Genomic DNA, 17,747 nt, shown 5'->3' on the forward strand with positions numbered 1-17,747 from the left:
AAAGTCAATTCGCTGAGAGAAATTGATGTTTTCAGTTCCAAAGGTTGGGAAGGAGTCCCAGAGTGCCGAAGAAGCATCTTTATGGTCAGTAGAAGGCATAACGACTTCATCACAGTCCCTTCCGAGGCTAGACGTCTAGCCAGCTACACAGAGCAACGCAGAGGTTGACGTAGAGGCTTAGAGGGTAGAAATTCTAAAGGCAAGTTGAGTCGGGAGATTGCCTGTGGGTTGAGGAAAATTCCTCTCCAGATTTTTGTCAGTATTTCTATGTAGGATTGTCAGTGTCAACATCCAGTTGTACTCGGATTATTTCAGTGTTGCTTAATATCGAAACCCTCAACTATTGCATCGATTTTCCCAAGTTTGGTTTTTCCGGGGACTTTTGTCCAAAAATAATGGTGTTATTTTATGTGTGTGTGCTAGCATTTCTTCTGGTGCTTATTCTTCCGCAGTTTTATTTGTGTAAGTTACAATGTGAGTTATTTAGTATTTGTTGTAGCAAACAATAAATAAATTGTTAGATTAAAATAACAATTAGGAGAGTAATTTCGAGTTGCTACAATAAGATTCTGGTTTTAGGAATTTTAACACAAAATTCATTACAGGAACAAAGAGTAAGAAATATTGGCAGTTAGAAAACTTTAAGCAAATAAGAAAAAATATATTGAAATAGTGTTGAAATGTTTAAAAATGTAACGGTGTGTGTCGGTAAAGGCACCTATTCTTATAGGGGCAAAATTAATTGTTGAATGGTGTCCAAGGACACATGAAGAAATATAAGACATGACATGTGTTTCCTATGCTAGTTTTGTTGGTAGTTTAATTTATGCAATGCTATGAACTCGATCAAACACTACTCATGTAGTGGAAACATAGAGTAAATACATGATCACACTTGGAAAAGAGCATTGGAAAATTGTCAAAAGAGTATTTAGATGTGGCACAACCGATCATGTGATCTGCTATGAAAGTATGCTTGGAATTGCGAGGAAAGAATTTGTACATGGTTTTGTCAATGCCAATTGGGTTAGCGACCTGGATAGGAGAAAATCAACTAGAGGACATGTGCAAATTGTTCAGCAGAACTATCAACTAGATGAGTAAGTGATAGTCAATCATGACACTATGTATAACAAAAGTTGAACACATGGAAACTACATAGGTAAAGAAGGAAATGGATTGGCTGTAGAGGTTGTGTTCAAAGATCAATTTTGGTCAAAGTTGTAAGGATAGGTTGGGATAGCTAGATTGCAATTTTCCTAGCAAAGAAATCGACTTACCATTTAAAGATAAAACACAATGATATACAATAGCGTTTCAATATCAAGATGGTGGAAAACAAGGTGGTGTTGTTGGATAAGGTAGACATTTTGGAAAATGTCGAACACTTTTTGACAAAGTGAGTGTTGTGAAGTTTTCCTGGTGTAGAGAGGTAGTGGGAATTGCTACACTGGCTCACTAAAGCACAATATCTCCTATTCTTGCAAAGAAGACAATAACTGGGAGAATGTTGAGATGTTATATTCTTTGCAAATGAACTTAGTCGACTAGAATGTAGTTGGTCGACTGGCCAATCGAGGTAGATTGACTAGGTTAATTGTTTAGTCAAGGAGGATTGACCAAGATGTACTCAACTCTCTAGTTAAGGTTGATTGACTAGGTGATGTATTGATGATATGGTAAAGTTGAATTCATGTCAATGGTGAATTCAAAAACAACAATCACAATTAAGGACAAGAATGGTTGACAAATATTGGTGGTTGAGTGGTGATCAACTACAATCGAACTATGTCAAAAATGGTTAGGAATCCCAAGATACCTATGATCTTAGCCAATGAGATTCAATCTTTTGTAACTGATTCAAGTGCTAAAAATTAGGGTTTCTTAGGTAAGAATATGACTATAAACAAAGCATGATCTAAGGCTATGTAAGGATGATGAAATGAATTGATCAATTGAGGTAATTAAAGTGATGAAATCAATGCATTGATCTTAGATGTGGGCAAAGGAAGACATTCACTGTAATCTAGTTGCATATACAATGAAGAATATCAAGAGAAGTGAAGCTCAAAGGCTTGTTGGTTTTCTTTGTTAAGTGTTTCCAAGTAAAATATCTAGGCATTGTGCATATCCTTATATATTTTCCGTTGTTTATTTATGCTTTAATTCCCTTCTGTAAATGTTTATGGTAATTAAATATAGAGTTTGGTTTCAAGCTAAGTTGACTCAAGTTCTAGTCTAAGAGTGCTATATTTTATATCTGGGAACCCAACAAATGGGTATTAGAGCTTGGTAAAACAAACATTTGTATCAAAATTCTATGTACATCTTACAAGCTCATTACAATAGAGTCTCCCAAGCTTATTTAAAGGATTCATTACATCAAAACCAATGGGCACAAAACCACGACTACTAAAACCATGGCCCCAAAAACCACCACTATTAACCTTAACACAATGACTCATTTATCCATTCAAGGTTAACCTAACAATTGTAAGCATACTAAAATTATTTTCATTATTGAGTTCTCAATTTTCAAAATCTATTGGTTGACCTCTTCTATTAATATGACCCCATTTTCAAATCCTAAAGCATCACATTGCACTATGAATGGCTTTGAGAAGTCACGGGTGGCCATTACTAAAGTGGTTATCATAATCATTGCCAATGATGCAAAACATTCTTTAGTTGCTTTATTTTATTGAAATGCTTTTTTTTTTTAACATTCTTTAGTTGCTTTATTTTATTGAAATGCTTCTTTTTTAAACTTGTTTGAGAGTGGGGCTAGTAGATATGAATAATGTTTTATAAACCTTCCATGGTATCCTGTTAGTCCTAGAAATACTCTCAATTTGTTTTGGGTATTTTGTAATTGCTTTGATTTTATGAGGTTTGACTTTGATTGCTCTTAAGATAAGGTGACCTAGGTGTGCTACTTCATTTTTACTGAATGTACACTATGAACTTTCAGCGTTAAATTTGTTTTATTTAATGATGCTGGGTACCTTTTTTTCTTTTTTTATTTGTTTGAATTGTTTCTTCCAAATTTTGATATTGAGGACATCGTCAAAAATCTAATACGAGCTTCCTTAAGTAGGGTTGAAAAAACTCATTCATGGTAGTTTGAAATGTCGTGGGACTATTAGTTACACTAAAATATTTGGCGTTTTGGGGATTTATTGGAAAATTCTGGAGTCCTCTTTTCAGTTTTTTTTGTTTTTTTTCACAGAATTCGCGACTTTTTCATCACGAATTAAATCAGAATTGTCAAATTTTGGGAAAATTTTGAGCTCAATAATCCATGCACATAAGCATTTAAACTGTGATCCAAAGTGCTTAGTTTGAAGAAGTTTACATCGAAGAAAGCTGAATGAAGGATATTTTGACTGCAAAAATGTACAAAGTTGAAAAATCCAGACAAACCCAATTGAAGAACACGACAGGCATCCAGTTTCTTTTTGATCTAGTAATGCAAGATATCCTCTTCTAAGTCTAATAACAACTATCTAACACTCGGAAGAAAATATGAATCATCCAAAGTGACAGATAGATCAGACGCAGCAGAATTAAGATGATTTGGGATAATTGATGAGTGTCTTGACTGACTTGACATCGTCTCAAAAAGTTCTTCGTCTGCGGATTCATATTCATTCTCAATGTTGATTGCCTCTTGAATCTCCTTTACCACATCTGACATTGTTGGTCGCAGTTTTCCATATGGTTGGACACAAAGCATAGCTTTCTCCGCAATTTTCCACACGGACTGGATATTGAAATTAGTTCCCAAAGCTGGATCTATGATACTGTGAATATCGCCTTTATCAATATGGAATCTTGCCTGCACATAAATTCATAGAGTACAAAATAAAATAATTTTGTATCTTGATGCTTTACTGTGAAAGTAGACCGGCTAAGTTCTGTGAATGCTAGGCTATAATGCAATGAAAACAATTTCCTAATTCCCTTCACTGATTCAGATTATAATTCTATAATTCTCTTAACAGCTAAGTAATACCAACCCATTGCACGATGTTCCGGAAATTAACACCAAAACCTTCATCAGAGATAGCTTCTCGACCAGATATCATTTCCAGGAGGACAACTCCAAAACTATAAACATCACTCTTTTCAGTGAACTGCTGAGAGACATAGTACCTGCAAAGAGGGGCTTTGGTTTGGAATTAATGGACAATAAAAATTTCAAATTTTATATTCAAATATGCCAAATGAACGCGAGGATTGCTGTTTATTACTCAGGATCCAAGTAGCCAACAGTTCCACGAACTAAGCTTGATACATGAGTTGTTCCTTCTGCTGCCACTCTTGAAAGCCCAAAGTCAGAAACTTTTGCCCTCATTTCCTTATCAAGGAGGATATTGCTGCTCTTCAAATCCCTGTGTATGATGTTTGGATTGCATCCCGCATGAAGATATTCAATGCCTGTATTTACTGAAGACAATCAGCAACAAAATAGGTCTTCCCATTTCATGGATAAATAATAAAATATATTTTTTGCTCAACTGAGCAACAACTTTCCAAACAATCAAGGTGTCAAATTCTTGGAGTACAATTCATTGCAAGAAATATGGTGAGCATGACATGCCCTAGAAAAGCAGTGTTGTAGTATGTACAATAAAACACACGGAAAAGTAGATAGCCTAACTAAAAAGAACCTTTAGCCGCATCTTCAGCAATTTTGAGACGAGTGATCCAATCCAAATGTTTTTCTTGACTGGCAGGACCTGTGAAAATTTATTGTTAAAAATCAGCCAATAAAAAGTAGCAAGGGACATCCCACATCAAAACATTAACAAATCCAGGAAATGAATGAGACAGGGAAAAGGCAGCATTACCATGGAGATGCTCTCGCAAAGTTCCATTATGCATGTATTCATAGACAAGAATATTTGTCCCTTGATCGTGGCAGTATCCAAATAAAGAAACGAGGTTCCGATGGTGTATTCTCGACATCAGAGATACCTGCATCAATAGTGCAGTTTCTTTTAATCTAGCTTTCCCCTAGAGATCCAGCATCATAGCAAATCGGAAACTATCAACTGTTAGTAGATTCTCTGACCACGTTAGCACGACTGTTTTAAGATAACAAATGCAAAGGTTATTACAGTATAACTCGAGACAGGATATAGGACGCTTGAGCGATTTCACAGAATTGAATTACTGTGTGAATCCAGAAGAGCCTATCTAAGGGAAAGAAAAAAGCAAGGGGAAGGCACAGGAATAACAGGAATCAATGTAATGTTCTACCAAAAGTAGTAAGGCATAGCAAGAAAAACCAGGCATTTCAGTCAATATAAGAACTGAATCAAAGCATCACAGTAGGTCATACAAGTAAAGTTCGAAGAAAGTCTCCAAAAAGACGAAGAATATAATTAGCAAGCACTATGAAAAGGATGCTAACATTTTCCATTACAATTGAATACAAACATTAAGTTTGATTTCAACTACAGGGCCAACATGTGACTAAGCAAAATCAACATCCTGACAAGCGTTTCTATTTCTATGTTGAACTGATAAGAGACCATCAGAATGTACCTTTTTCCGTTTGTCATTAGTCGATGTTTTAGTGTGCCATATGGAAAAATATTTACAGTCTGATATAATTTACATTTAGGATAAGCATGGTAAGAGGGTAGCAAGGTATGAAGCAACATTTAAAGACTGCCGTTGTAATAACCTTCTCTATTCTCCGATCGAGTTTTTATTCTGGGCTAAAGCAAACAGTCAAATCACATCAACTAACTTAATTTCAAACGATAATGAAGGTAAAAAATTGAGAACAAATCAAAGACCTTAAAGCCTCCAGTTAATTTTTCAGAATTTTTGGAGCAGATTTGAGGGTCAAAACTACAGTTCTCCTTCAGCAGCAGCAGCAGAATTTCTGGGCAGAGAGAATTGCCAGTTTGAGCCATTGCAGTTGGCATTCCACCTCATTTTCACCTAGGTTTTGCATGTTTACAGTAGCAAGCCCGGGTTCCATTTTCTACCACTAATGTACTCATATTTTTCGTATTAATACCATGGCTCAGATTTTTGTCTCCATTCTCTGTGTGTACTAATTGTGACCGTGTTATTAGAATTTTATTTTTGTTGTAGCGAGTGCATGTATTTGATATCTATTGTTATTTCCTAACTATTTTCCACCACTGATGTACTCATATTTTTCAGATTAATACCGTGGCTCAGATTTTTGGCTCCATTTTCTGTGTACTGATTGTGGCTGTGTTATTAGAATTTTATTTTTGTTGTAGCTAGTGCATATATTTGATATCCACTGTTATTTCCTAGTTATGAAAAATTACAAAATGGACTTATCATATGCTACTATCCGAACAATTGATAACACATTTGTCAGGGTTGATTAAGAACTTGAAAGAAGGTATCACATAGAAAGTCCCAAGGCACTGAGTAATGAACTATTTTATGAATCAAAAAAGCTTGGGCGCTGCGCAATTTTATTAAACTTATCAGCACCTATACAAGACGGGATTAAGGACGAGAAGGTTGATGAAGTTGGGCATACAAGCTTTGAAGTAGCCCATTCAAGATTGGGAAAGGATTATGAACTTTGATGCATTGGATCCAGTGACAGTCCCTAGGGAAATAAGCAGTAAGGCAGACGAGATGGAAGTTGTAGTATCAACACTTCATCTCATAGAAGGAATAATGAAGGATAAAAAGAAAAATAAAAGGAAAATCGAGACAGATGACCACATAGAGGTTGGGATAGACTAGGATCCCAAATTGATCAAAATTGGAAAAGGTACATCAGAAAAAGAGCCAATGAATTCGCCTGCAAATGGGCAATCACTCAAGCTATTCTTGACTAAAAACATCTGATGCCCAAGGTGTTGGTTTTCTTAGTGCAATTAGGGTTAGCACAATATTTCTGAAATTCAGATAATTATTTTTGATGTAGATCTTCTTTTAATTTATTCCAATATATCATTCAACAATTACACTTTAGAATTCAACCATAAAGAACAATAAGCAGTAGAGATCACAACACAAAAGAAGACAAAATTTACCCTGGAAAAACCCACAAAGGCGAAAAACCCAACAACCTTTGTCAACAGATAAATTCTTCTTATTCAATGAGAGACACACCTAGACCTATGGTCAAACTTGGCCTTCTCCTCCAAGTCAAGTCACCCAATCTGATCCTACACTTTGCCTGTCAGACCCAGAATTTTGGCCCTCCTGCAATAGCCAATTGCCCTAGAATTTCAGCCCCCTACAAAAGTGGCCCCAGTTACCCAGAAATTTCGGCCCCCTGCAACAATTGCCCCAAAAACATGCGAACCACAGAGAGAGATCAATCCACACGTGCGAGTTGCTAGAGAGAGAGAGAAGAGAGAGAAACTTTGGCCTCCTTCATCCTACTTCATCTTTCTTGACCTTCGCTTGCTTGCCCATAAACTGCGTTGTGTATGAGAATGTGAATGTCCAAATGGAGGAGGTCAAGCTGCTTTTATATAGTACTCTATCTTGGGTGAATGGACATTGTTAGTTTTTGGTAGCATCCGATGTGCTCTAGCCATGAAAATTGGTGGAGAGGCTAAGGCACATGAGTTCTAAAGAACCCAGAAATCGTTTGGTGAAATTCCACCCGGATTCTATTTTATTAAAATAATTAATATTTTTAATGGGGTCCCTAAGTCTAAACTTAGGAAAATTAAAGTATTAATGGGTATTAATCAAATTATGGGTGAGAATGTTCTAGAAAACGAATCAAGTCAAGTTTTAATCTTAGCCGTTGATTAGAGACTTAACCTCGGCCATTGAGGTCTCAACGAGAAAAGTATAAGAAGGCTTGGGGTTCATTTAGAAACACACACACAAAGAACAAATTGATTTGGAGTTCGATTTCTAGGGCTAGGAAGCTGAAAAATTCGAATTAAGTGATCATTTAGCAGCAAAGGGGCAGTGAGCATCCGGGAGAAGGACTTTCCGGAGAACACTGATAGAGAGGCGGACAGAGCTTGTGGACGCAGTGTAGTAGCCGGGAGAGCTAACGTTGGGCCAGTCTGGGCCCACGTAGCATTGACGCAGAGCCAGAAGGGTCAGTGCAAAGGAGAAAATTGCCTATCACGCAAAAGCCGAAACTGTTGGAACATCCAGGATATCTGACGCAGAGGGTAGAAGAGGTGATGCTAGGCTAACGTAGGGCCTATGTAGGGCTAGTGCAGATGTAGCCGAGATTAGCCAGTCTTGTTGCCGGATTAGCTGGAATTCTGCCGGGTGAAGTGAGGTAAAACTCGTTCAAATTTTCCGCCAGTATTTTCTTTGTAAAAGATTGCTAGATGAGCATCCTAGATTTGTATTCAGATATTTCTCCTGCATAATAATAAACCCTCAGAACTGTTGCACCAATTTTCCCGCATTGGGTTTTTCCGAAGACTTTTGTGTCCAAAAATAAGTGTGTCCTATGTATCTTGTTCTTTGCTCTGTTTTCTGTTTCATGAGATCAAATATTTAATTAGTGTACGCTGTAGAAGTAATTTGTTTCAGTATTAAGAAGAATAACATGATGAATGTAATCTAAAAATCAAGTAGGTGAAGTAGATTCAGATTTGCTGCAGTAGGGGTTCCTTCAGTGTAGGAATTTTCACAGACATGTCTCCTGGCCAGGGTCGACATGACTTGGAGGGAAGCCGACTTGTCACTTTTGGAGCGAAAATTCAAATTTTCTCTTTAAAAAATCACAATGGGACTATTACCCAGCACCAGTGGGTGACCCCAATAGGAGAATTTTTCTCCTAGATTTGTCTTCAGTTGGTAGCCAACAACCCCTTGCAGCCACCAAATAGCTTGTTGTGCCACCATTCTCAGCCACTTGAGCCAACCATTATGTGCCCTCGCCCATCTGTTATGATCGTATATTTGAAGGTGGTCCTTCCAACCTTGAAGGTATGGATTTTCATTATGTAATTGGGTGTTTATGCTTGATTTTCTTAGATACATTTGCACATGAATTAATGGGGGGATTTGGCGGAAAGAATGGGCTAGGATTGTACTCTTGTTTCCTTGTTCCAAGTTGGTGGTTAGTCTTGTATCCTAGTCCCGTGAAATCTCCCCTATTGGCACCTAGCTTTAGGGGTGGAAGTACATAGGAAAACCTGATTTTGGTTGCGTGGTCCCACTTCTAGACACCATATATCTCACCCCCCTTTGCGCATTATAACCCCTTTTCACACATTTCCCATTTGGGTCCACAAGGAGATAACCTCCCCCTCTCCTTGTTCACAATTTAGGTCAGGCTTGGAACGATGCCCTGGAGGTTGATGCAGCAAAAAAAAAGTTAGAAGCATAATTTGGCCACTTACAATAGGAAATGTACCACGAGATGCAAAAGATGGTCGGGACATAAAAATTTAGTGTGTGTGCAAAAGCCAAACATGAGCTCCACCCCCTATCATTATGGCCATCACCCTGGTTCTTAGAGCCCTATGAGTGCCCCCTGCATAATTCAAGAACCCATGATTGTCCCAACCCTCAGTGGGCGATGAACTGCCCAACCTTAAGGTGGTAATCACTGCTTCATCATACACATCATGGTCCCATCCCTTGGAGCCCAGAGCAGTTAAAAGAAAGAAAAATCAATAAAAGGTAAAAGGCATATGAAGAAGGGTGGAAAAACAAAGGTCGGGGTAACTCACGTACCATGATTGCTCCTTTCTACATCCATACACCCAATGTGTGGGCTTCCCTCATTATAGCTACCCTTGTACCATGCCATGTGGCTTGGAGCCTTCCCTGTTGCCCCACTCTATTCCATCATCATTTCACATGACACCTACCATTTGGTGGATTTACCATGGACCTATTACTCTCTTAGAAGTTGAAACCACCTAACAAGGTCCTTTATTAACCTCTCTTGTCGAGCTTGGTGACACCTGTAAATTCCAAAGTGTTCTTTTTTGTAGCATCGGAGGTGTCCTAGTCTCAAAACTTTGTGGAGAGGCTAAAACACATGAGTTCTCCATAACCCACAAATCGTTTATGGAAATTCCACCTAGAAGTGTCTCAATTAGATTATTAGCCTATTTTTTAATATTTCCTAAGTTTAAACTTAGGAAATATGGTTAATTAATTAGTATTAATTGAGATAAGGTGTGAATTATCTAAAAACTCACTCAGATCGACAGAGAATTAATTTGGGCCCTTAATTAAGTTTTAATCTTGGTTGTTGGAGGTCCAACAGAAGACTATAAGAAGAAGTCGATGGGTAGATGTAGAATACACTTGTGAGAACCACAGAAAGTTCGATTTCCTTGGAAAGTTCGATTTTCCAGAGAGCCAACAGTGTTGGAAGAGTTCGAGCTTTAGTAGGGACGCAGAGACAAAGAGGGGTAGGGACACTGAGTCGAAGGAAGATTTCCTGTTAAATTTCACAACTAGGGCCAAACTTCACATTGGACAACACATATGAGGCAACTCATATTTTTCTTGGATTCCTCTTTCTGAGAGGTGTAGGATTTATCTAAAGATCATCCCATTCTGACATGTACAAGTGAAATTATGAATTTATTTTGACTATGGGCAAATTGTCAAGGTCGTCCAACAAACTCAAGTAGGCTCAAAAGTCCAACAGTCATGTCTATTCATCCTCAACATTTGCCTATAAATACATAATACCTCCTCCTCATTTGGACACTTCACTCACTCACATCTTCTCTCTCCTTCATTGATTGGGTACGAAATTCAAACGCTGCTCTCCACACGTGCAAAAGAAGGGAAAGGTTTTATGTTCCAGCCATTGACCAGAGTTGACCACAATTGCAGAGGTCGTTTTTGACAGCGTTGATCTGTTTTCAGTGCGGTTTTGGGTGGAGGAATCTGTTTGAGCAAACCGCAGTTCTGGGCACAAAATTCGAGGTAATCTAACCTCTGTTTGACCAACGTTCACTGTGCTAGGGCTAGCTACTGCGTTGACCAGGTTTGACTAGACTTTTTCGGACTGTTTTTGGGCCGTTTTTGACTGCGTTGACCAAGCGTTGATCTGTTTTCAGTGCGGTTTTGGGTGGAGGAATCTGTTTGAGCAAGCCACAGTTTTGGGCACAAAATTCGAGGCAATCTAACCTCTATTTGACCAGCGTTGACTGTGCTAGGGCTGGCTACTGCGTTGACTAGGTTTGACTAGACTTTTTCGGACTGTTTTTGGGCTGATTAGACTTGCTGTTGGAGGTTGAAGTTGATTGGGTTTGATAGAGCTGAATTGAGGAAGAATTCTGCCCTATTGACTAGCATTGAATTTCTGGTTAGGGCTTTTTGTTTTTGTTGTTTGACTAATCAAATTTTCACTGTAATTGGACAAGTGAATATTATACATTGTACTCTCTCTCTCTATTGAACTTTTGAAGAATTATAAGAAGAATTGATCAAGGGTTTCCCCACTGTTGATTTGGGGTAGCATCGAATGTGCTCTAGCCATGAAAATTGGTGGAGAGGCTAAAGCACATGAGATCTCCTAGACTCAGAAATGATTTGGGCAAATTCTACCCGTTTTAGGAGATATTAAAATAATTAATATTTTTAATGGGGTTCCTAAGTCTAAACTTAGGAAAAATAAAATATTAATGGGTATTAATATAAAATTGGGTTAGAAGGTTCCAAAAGATATGGATCAACCTAATCTAATCTTAGTTGTTGATTAGAGATGTAATCTCGACCGTTGAAGGACCAACAAGAAAAGTATAAGAGGAGGCTTGAGGGTCAGTTGGAGAATACACCAGAGTGATCAGTCATTCGATTTACTAGAGCGGGGTTTGCTAAGTAAAGTCGAATCAATGATCAGTTTGCAGCAAGGGGCAGTCACTACTGGATAGAGAGGCAGAGATATTGTCGAGAGACCAGCGCAGAGGCAGAGAGGCAAACACAGAAGCCAGAGCATGCCACGCAGAGCCTAGCAAAGATAGCGTAGAGCCAGAAGGGCCTGCGTCATCCACGTAGAGCACAACAGGAGTGACGCAGAAGGCCGTAAAGGCCGTGCAGTGAGGGCCGACGCAGAGGGGTTTGAGGCTGACGCAGAGGCTAGAGCACTGACGCAGTGCTTCAGTTGTGTTGGAGAGGGTTTCGTGGGGCACATTTTTTGAATATCTGCTTCCAAATAGAGAGGTGTTATGGCCAGTTATTTTTCTCTGTCAGGTGAGCCAGTTTGGCACCCAGTTGTACTCAAGGATATACTACATAATAATATAACCCTCAGAATCGCTGCACTGATTTTTCCAAGTTGGTTTTTTCCGGGGACGAGTTGTCCGAAAATAACGGTGTCACTTGTGTGTTTGCTATTTCTTTTAGCTGTTGATCTGTAGATGGTTGAGACTGTATTGTGTTTATTTCGATGTTTATATGTTTAAATAACTTGTTTGTAATTAACAAGTAGGAGAAATAAACTAGAAGAATACAGATAAAATTTCTAACGAATAGACTTAGAAATTTCAACATGGTACCAAAGCGAAGTTGCAGATCACATGAGAGCTGAAGGCACTAGCTGAAGCAGAGCATTTGCAGCAGAAACAACTGTCCCAAGTGACAGAGGTTGTTCCTTGTAGAAAGTGACAGAAGAAGGGTTGACACAGAGGGACTGCGTCACCAGTTCGGGCCAGAGAGAGGCTTGCGCAAAGGCTTAGGAGGGCAGAAAACGACTCACGCAGAGCCACACAGAGACCAGGAGGGTTGACGCAGTTGGCTAGGGGAGCATTTCAGCCAGTGCCGGGATTGCGCAAAGTCTAGAGGCCTAGTACTTTAGTTGTTGGGGCATAGGAGGCTATAGGGAGATTGCGAGGAGTGAAGTTGTTGGGGTGTTGTTGCTGCAGAATCATAATAGTACCTAATGGGCAAAACCAAGGTAGAGGGAGTCATTACTGAGGCAGATTTCTAGCCAAGGAATTTGGATTAGTGTTGCAGGTGCAAAAGAGATCGGAGAGGTGTGAATCGATGGTTGGCAGGCGGGTTTCCAAGAGGGAAATCGATACTCAGAGGGAGTTTAGCAGAGAACTTCCAGACGGGTAGTAGCGACTTAGAGGGAGTCAAAGAGAGAACTTCCAGAAGGAAGTAGAGACTCGAGGACTCGAAAGGAAGAGAAGAAAGATGGACTGAGGGATTAGGACAGGCTAGACGGGGCGTCCAACTTTGTGGTCTGGAAGGCTAGGATCTTGTCCATTCTAAACAGAGGTCACATCAAGGCCTTCGCCTTGAGAACAGTGGCTATCCCAGTTGACCAGGGCTGATAATGAGAAGTACAAGGAGGCAATGGCCAAGGTGAAATGCATCATCCTTGATGGGGTCAAGGATCACGTGGTCCAACATATTGCTGAGAAGGAGACGGCAAAGGAAATGTGGGACACCTTGAAGACATTGTACCAGCGTACTTTCGTGCAGAGGAATGTTGATTTGGGGTAGCATCAGATGTGCTCTAGCCATGAAAATTGGTGGAGAGGCTAAAGCACATGAGATCTCCAAGACCCATAAATGGTTTGGACAAATTGTACCCGGTTTGGGAGATATTAAAATAATTAATATTTTGTACCCGGTTTGGGAGATATTAAAATAATTAGTATTTTTAATGGAGTTCATAAGCCTAAACTTAGGAAAAATAAAATATTAATGGGTATTAATATAAAACTGGGTTAGAAGGTTCCAAAAGTCATGGATCAAGCCAAATCTAATCTTAGCCGTTGATTAGAGATTTAATCTCAGTGGTTCAAAGACCAACGAGAAAAGTATAAGAAGAGGCTTAAGGGTTAATTGGAGAACACACAAGATTGATTAGTGGTTCATTTTGCTAGAGTGGGGTTGCTAAGCAAAGTTGAATCACTGATCAGCAGTGAGGGGCAGTGAGTACGAGGCAGAGACAGTACTGAGAGACCAGCGCAGAAGCAGAGAGAGCGAGAGCAACAACCAGTCCAAGCTACGCAGAGCCCAACGGAGTCAGAGCAGAGGCTAGAGGGACTGCGTCATCCACGCAAAGGCTACTAGAGAGACACAGAGGGTCCCAAAGGTTGCGCAATGCCTCAGAGGGCTGACGCAGAGGGTCCTAGGGCTAATGTAGAGGCCAGAAGGGCCAACGCTGAGCTTCAGTTGTGTCGAAGAGGGTTTTGTGGGACAAGTTTTTTGAATACTTGTTTCCGAACAAAGAGGAATTGTTGTCGTGTCTTTTACTCTGTCAGGTGAGCCAGTTAGGCACCCAGTGGTACTCAGATAGACTGCATAATAATATAACCCTCTGAATAGCTACATCGGTTTTCCCGCATTGGATTTTTCCAGGGACATTTGTCCAAAAATAACAGTGTCACTTTTGTGCTTGTTTTCTTTCAGTTGATGATCTGTAGATGTTGTGACTATATTGTGTTTATTTCGGTGAGTGACAGTAGCCGATCCTTGCAAAAGCAACAGAGGAAGGGTTGACACAGAGGGACTGCGTCATCAGTTTGGGCCAGAGAGAGGCCAACGCAGAGGCTGAGGAGGGCAGAGAGAGGCCAACGTAGAGCCACGCAGAGGCCAGGAGGGTTTATGCAGTTAACTGAGGGAGCTGATTTGCGGGTGTCGGGATTACGCAGAGCTAAGAGGCTCAATCCTTCAGTTGCTGGGGTGAAGGACGCTGTGGGCAGTTTGTGAGAGAAAAGCTGGTGAGTTAATGTGGTTAGAATAGTACCTAACAGGGCAAGACCAAGGTAGAGGGAGTTGCTGCCGAGGTGGATTTCTAACCAAGGAATCCGGATCAATGTTGCAGTTGCATAGACGATCGGAGAGGAGCAATTTGATAGTTGGCAGAAGGATTTCTAGGAGAGAAATCAAGACTTAGAGGGAGTCCAGAAGAGAACTTCTAGACGTGAAGTAGAGAGACTCAGCAGCAGTCGAACCGAGAACTTCCAAGCGGGAAGTAGAGAGACTCAGCAAGAGTCGAACCAAGAACTTTCAGGCGAGAAGTAGAGACTCGGAGGAGTCGACAAAAGAGCAACGTGATGGCTGTGAATGAGCTGAGAGATTAGGACAGGCTGGACAGAGTGTCCAACTTCGTGGTTTGGAAGGCCAGGATCTTGTCCATTCTAGAGAGATATCGTATCAAGGGCTTCGCCTTGAGAGTGATGGCTATCCCAGTTGACCCGGTAGCTAATGAAGGTACGAGGAGGCAATGGCTAAGGCAAAGTGCATCATCCTTGATGGGGTCAAGGATCATGTGGTACCACATATTGCCGAGAAGGAAATGACAAAGGAGATGTGGGACACTTTGAAGACATTGTACCAGCATACTTCCGTGCAGAGGAAGATGCTTCTGGAGAATCAGCTAAGGTCATACCAGATGCAGAAGGGAGAGCAGATAGATGTCTTCCTTGGTTGGTTGAAGGAGATCCATGACCAGCTAACTTCCATAGGGGCCACGCCGGATCAGGAGTTGATGGTGAGGACCGCACTTAACGCAGTCTCCGAGGATTGGGAGATATTTGTCCAGAGCATACTGGGCAGGACGAGTCTTCCGGATTGGGAAGAACTGTGGGCGGCTCTTTGTCAAGAAGAGATCAAACGGCTGACCAAGGCGGAGAGTAGCGGCAAAGGGGTCAGGATCAAGAAGTAAGAGGAAGAGGATGCAGCTCTAGCATCTGCAGGAGAAGAAGAAGAAGAAGGACCTCTCCAAGGTCAAGTGCTTCCATTGTGGGGCACTAGGTCACTATGCGAACCAGTGTCTAAGGAAGAAGACTAAGGGAGAGGCCTCTGACTCGAAGGCAACGCCAACGAGGGCAGAGAAAGAAGTCGAGGAGGATGACAATTGTGCCATGAGTGCTCATGTACCACTTGAGAAGAAGTGGGGAGACATCAAGCTGTAGTCAGACGGACTACAAGCGATGAGGGGCAAGATCCTCGAGGTACCCAACCTCTTGGATTATACCTAGCTACGGGGGCCTCGAAGAGGAGTAGCAGAACTGGCGGATGTCGGTAGAGACGGATGCAGATGAAGTGGCAGAGAGCGCTATAGTGCAGAAATCCCCGGACAACGCGAGGCTAGCAGGTTGCAACAGTGCAAGAGGCACGGGAGTGTTGCAACGGTGCAGGATGGCACAGAGAGGTTTGCAACAATGTGAGATGTAGAGAGTTGTTGCAGCAGTGTAAAGGTCAGTAGAGGGAGCACTTGTGAGTGGTAGAGGGAGCTTCAGCATTGGGAGCGTTTCTAGCCTGACAGGGATGTCAAAAGTTGGGTGGATCAGTTACTTACTTCTAAGTAACTAAGTTGTAGTGCAATAGCAGTATGCAGTAGCACGATGCAACATGATGAGAGGGGATGCAGTGCAAATGCAGTGTTGGGAGGATGGACCAGCAGCGACACGAATGCAGCAATGGCAGTGGCAGGGCCATGGGCGGCAGTACAAGATGCAGCAGTGTAGAGGATGTTGGGCAGGGAGGCATAGCATCAACACAGGGACCAATGCTGGATAATCAGGGTGACGCTCAATGTGGAGTATTACTAGAGCACAGTCCTCGCTAAGAATTAACAATTCTTCCAGATTGGGAAGAATTGTGGGGGCTCTTCGCCAAGAAGAGATTAGACGGTTGAGCAAGATGGGAAGTAGCAGTATAGGAGTCCGGATCAAGAAGGAAGAGGAAATGCTTCAACTGTGGGGAACTGGGTCATTATGCGAACCAGTGTCCGAAGAAGAAGAACAAGGGAGAGGCATTTGACTCCAAGGAAACGCCAACGAAGGCGGAAAAGGAGGTAGAGTAGGATGGCGATTGTGCCATGAGTGCTCATGTACCTCTAGAGAAGAGGTGGGGAGACATCGCGCTGTAGTCAGGAAGATTACAGGCGATGAGGGGCATGATCCTTGAGGTACCCAAACTCTTGGACTATACCTTGCTACGGGAGCCCCGAAGAGAAAGGAGCAGGACTAGCGGATGTCAGTAGAAACGAATGCGGATGAAGCAGTGGAGAGTGCTACAGTGCAGGAGTCCCCTGCAGCACAGAGATAGTAGGGTACAACAGTGCGAGAGACACAGAGGAGGTTGCAATAGTGCAAGATGGCACAAAGAGGATTGCAGCGGTACGAGATGCAGGTAGTTGTTGCAGCAGCACAGAGGCAGTAGAGGGAGCACTTGATAGCGACAGAGAGAGCTTCAGCATCGTGAGTGTTTTTAGCGTGACAGGGATGTCAGTAGTTGGGTGGATCAGTTACTTACTTCTCAATCACTGAGTTGCAGTGTAGTAGTAGTTCGCAGTAACACGATGCAACATGATGAGAGGGGGTTGCAGTGTAGATGTAGTGTTGGGAGAAAGGACCAGCAGCAGCACGAATGTAGAGGGAGCTGTCGTACGGATGCAACAATGGAAGTGGAAGGGCCATGGGAAACAGTATAGGATGCAGCAGTGCAGAGGATGTTGGGCAGGGAGGCCTAGCATCAACACAGGTACCGGTGCCGTATAATTAGAGTGATGCTCAATGTGGAGTATTACTAGAGCACAGTCCTCGCTAAGAGGGAGTGTTGATTTGGGGTAGCATCAAATGTGCTTTAGCCATGAAAATTAGTGGAGAGGCTAAAGCACATGAGATCTCCAAGACCCAGAATGGTTTGGGCAGATTCTACCTGGTTTAGGAGATATTAAAATAATTAATATTTTTAATGGAGTTCCTAAGTTTAAACTTAGGAAAAATAAAATATTAATGGGTATTAATATAAAACTGAGTTAGAAGGTTCCAAAAGCCATCGATCAATCCAAATCTAACCTTAGCGGTTGA

The 17,747-nt window shown here is 41.3% G+C and overlaps 1 protein-coding gene across 5 annotated transcripts in view; it reads right to left on the reverse strand.

Annotated features, from left to right (window-relative positions):
• Positions 1-3,387: 3,387 nt before the first annotated feature.
• Positions 3,388-17,747, reverse strand: part of LOC149184493 (Leucine-rich repeat protein kinase family protein) — a 161,226-nt gene continuing 146,866 nt past the window's right edge. For 4 of the 5 annotated variants that reach the window (XM_089417527.1, XM_089417525.1, XM_089417526.1 and 1 more), the window contains 5 exons: positions 4,854-4,980; positions 4,674-4,742; positions 4,254-4,440; positions 4,020-4,155; positions 3,388-3,838 (listed from right to left, as the gene is read on the reverse strand). In XM_089417527.1, the coding sequence (XP_089273653.1) occupies positions 3,503-3,838; positions 4,020-4,155; positions 4,254-4,440; positions 4,674-4,742; positions 4,854-4,980 (855 nt within the window). In that variant the 3' untranslated portion in view covers positions 3,388-3,502. Of the gene's footprint in view, positions 3,839-4,019; positions 4,169-4,253; positions 4,441-4,673; positions 4,743-4,853; positions 4,981-17,747 lie in introns of all 5 variants that reach the window. The other variant, XR_016257266.1, reaches the window with a different exon arrangement.

This window comes from Pinus tabuliformis, chromosome 3_2 (genome assembly GCF_031772625.1).
Source record: "Pinus tabuliformis cultivar Carrire ecotype Pingquan chromosome 3_2, CPIR1, whole genome shotgun sequence".
Lineage (NCBI taxonomy): Eukaryota > Viridiplantae > Streptophyta > Pinopsida > Pinales > Pinaceae > Pinus > Pinus tabuliformis.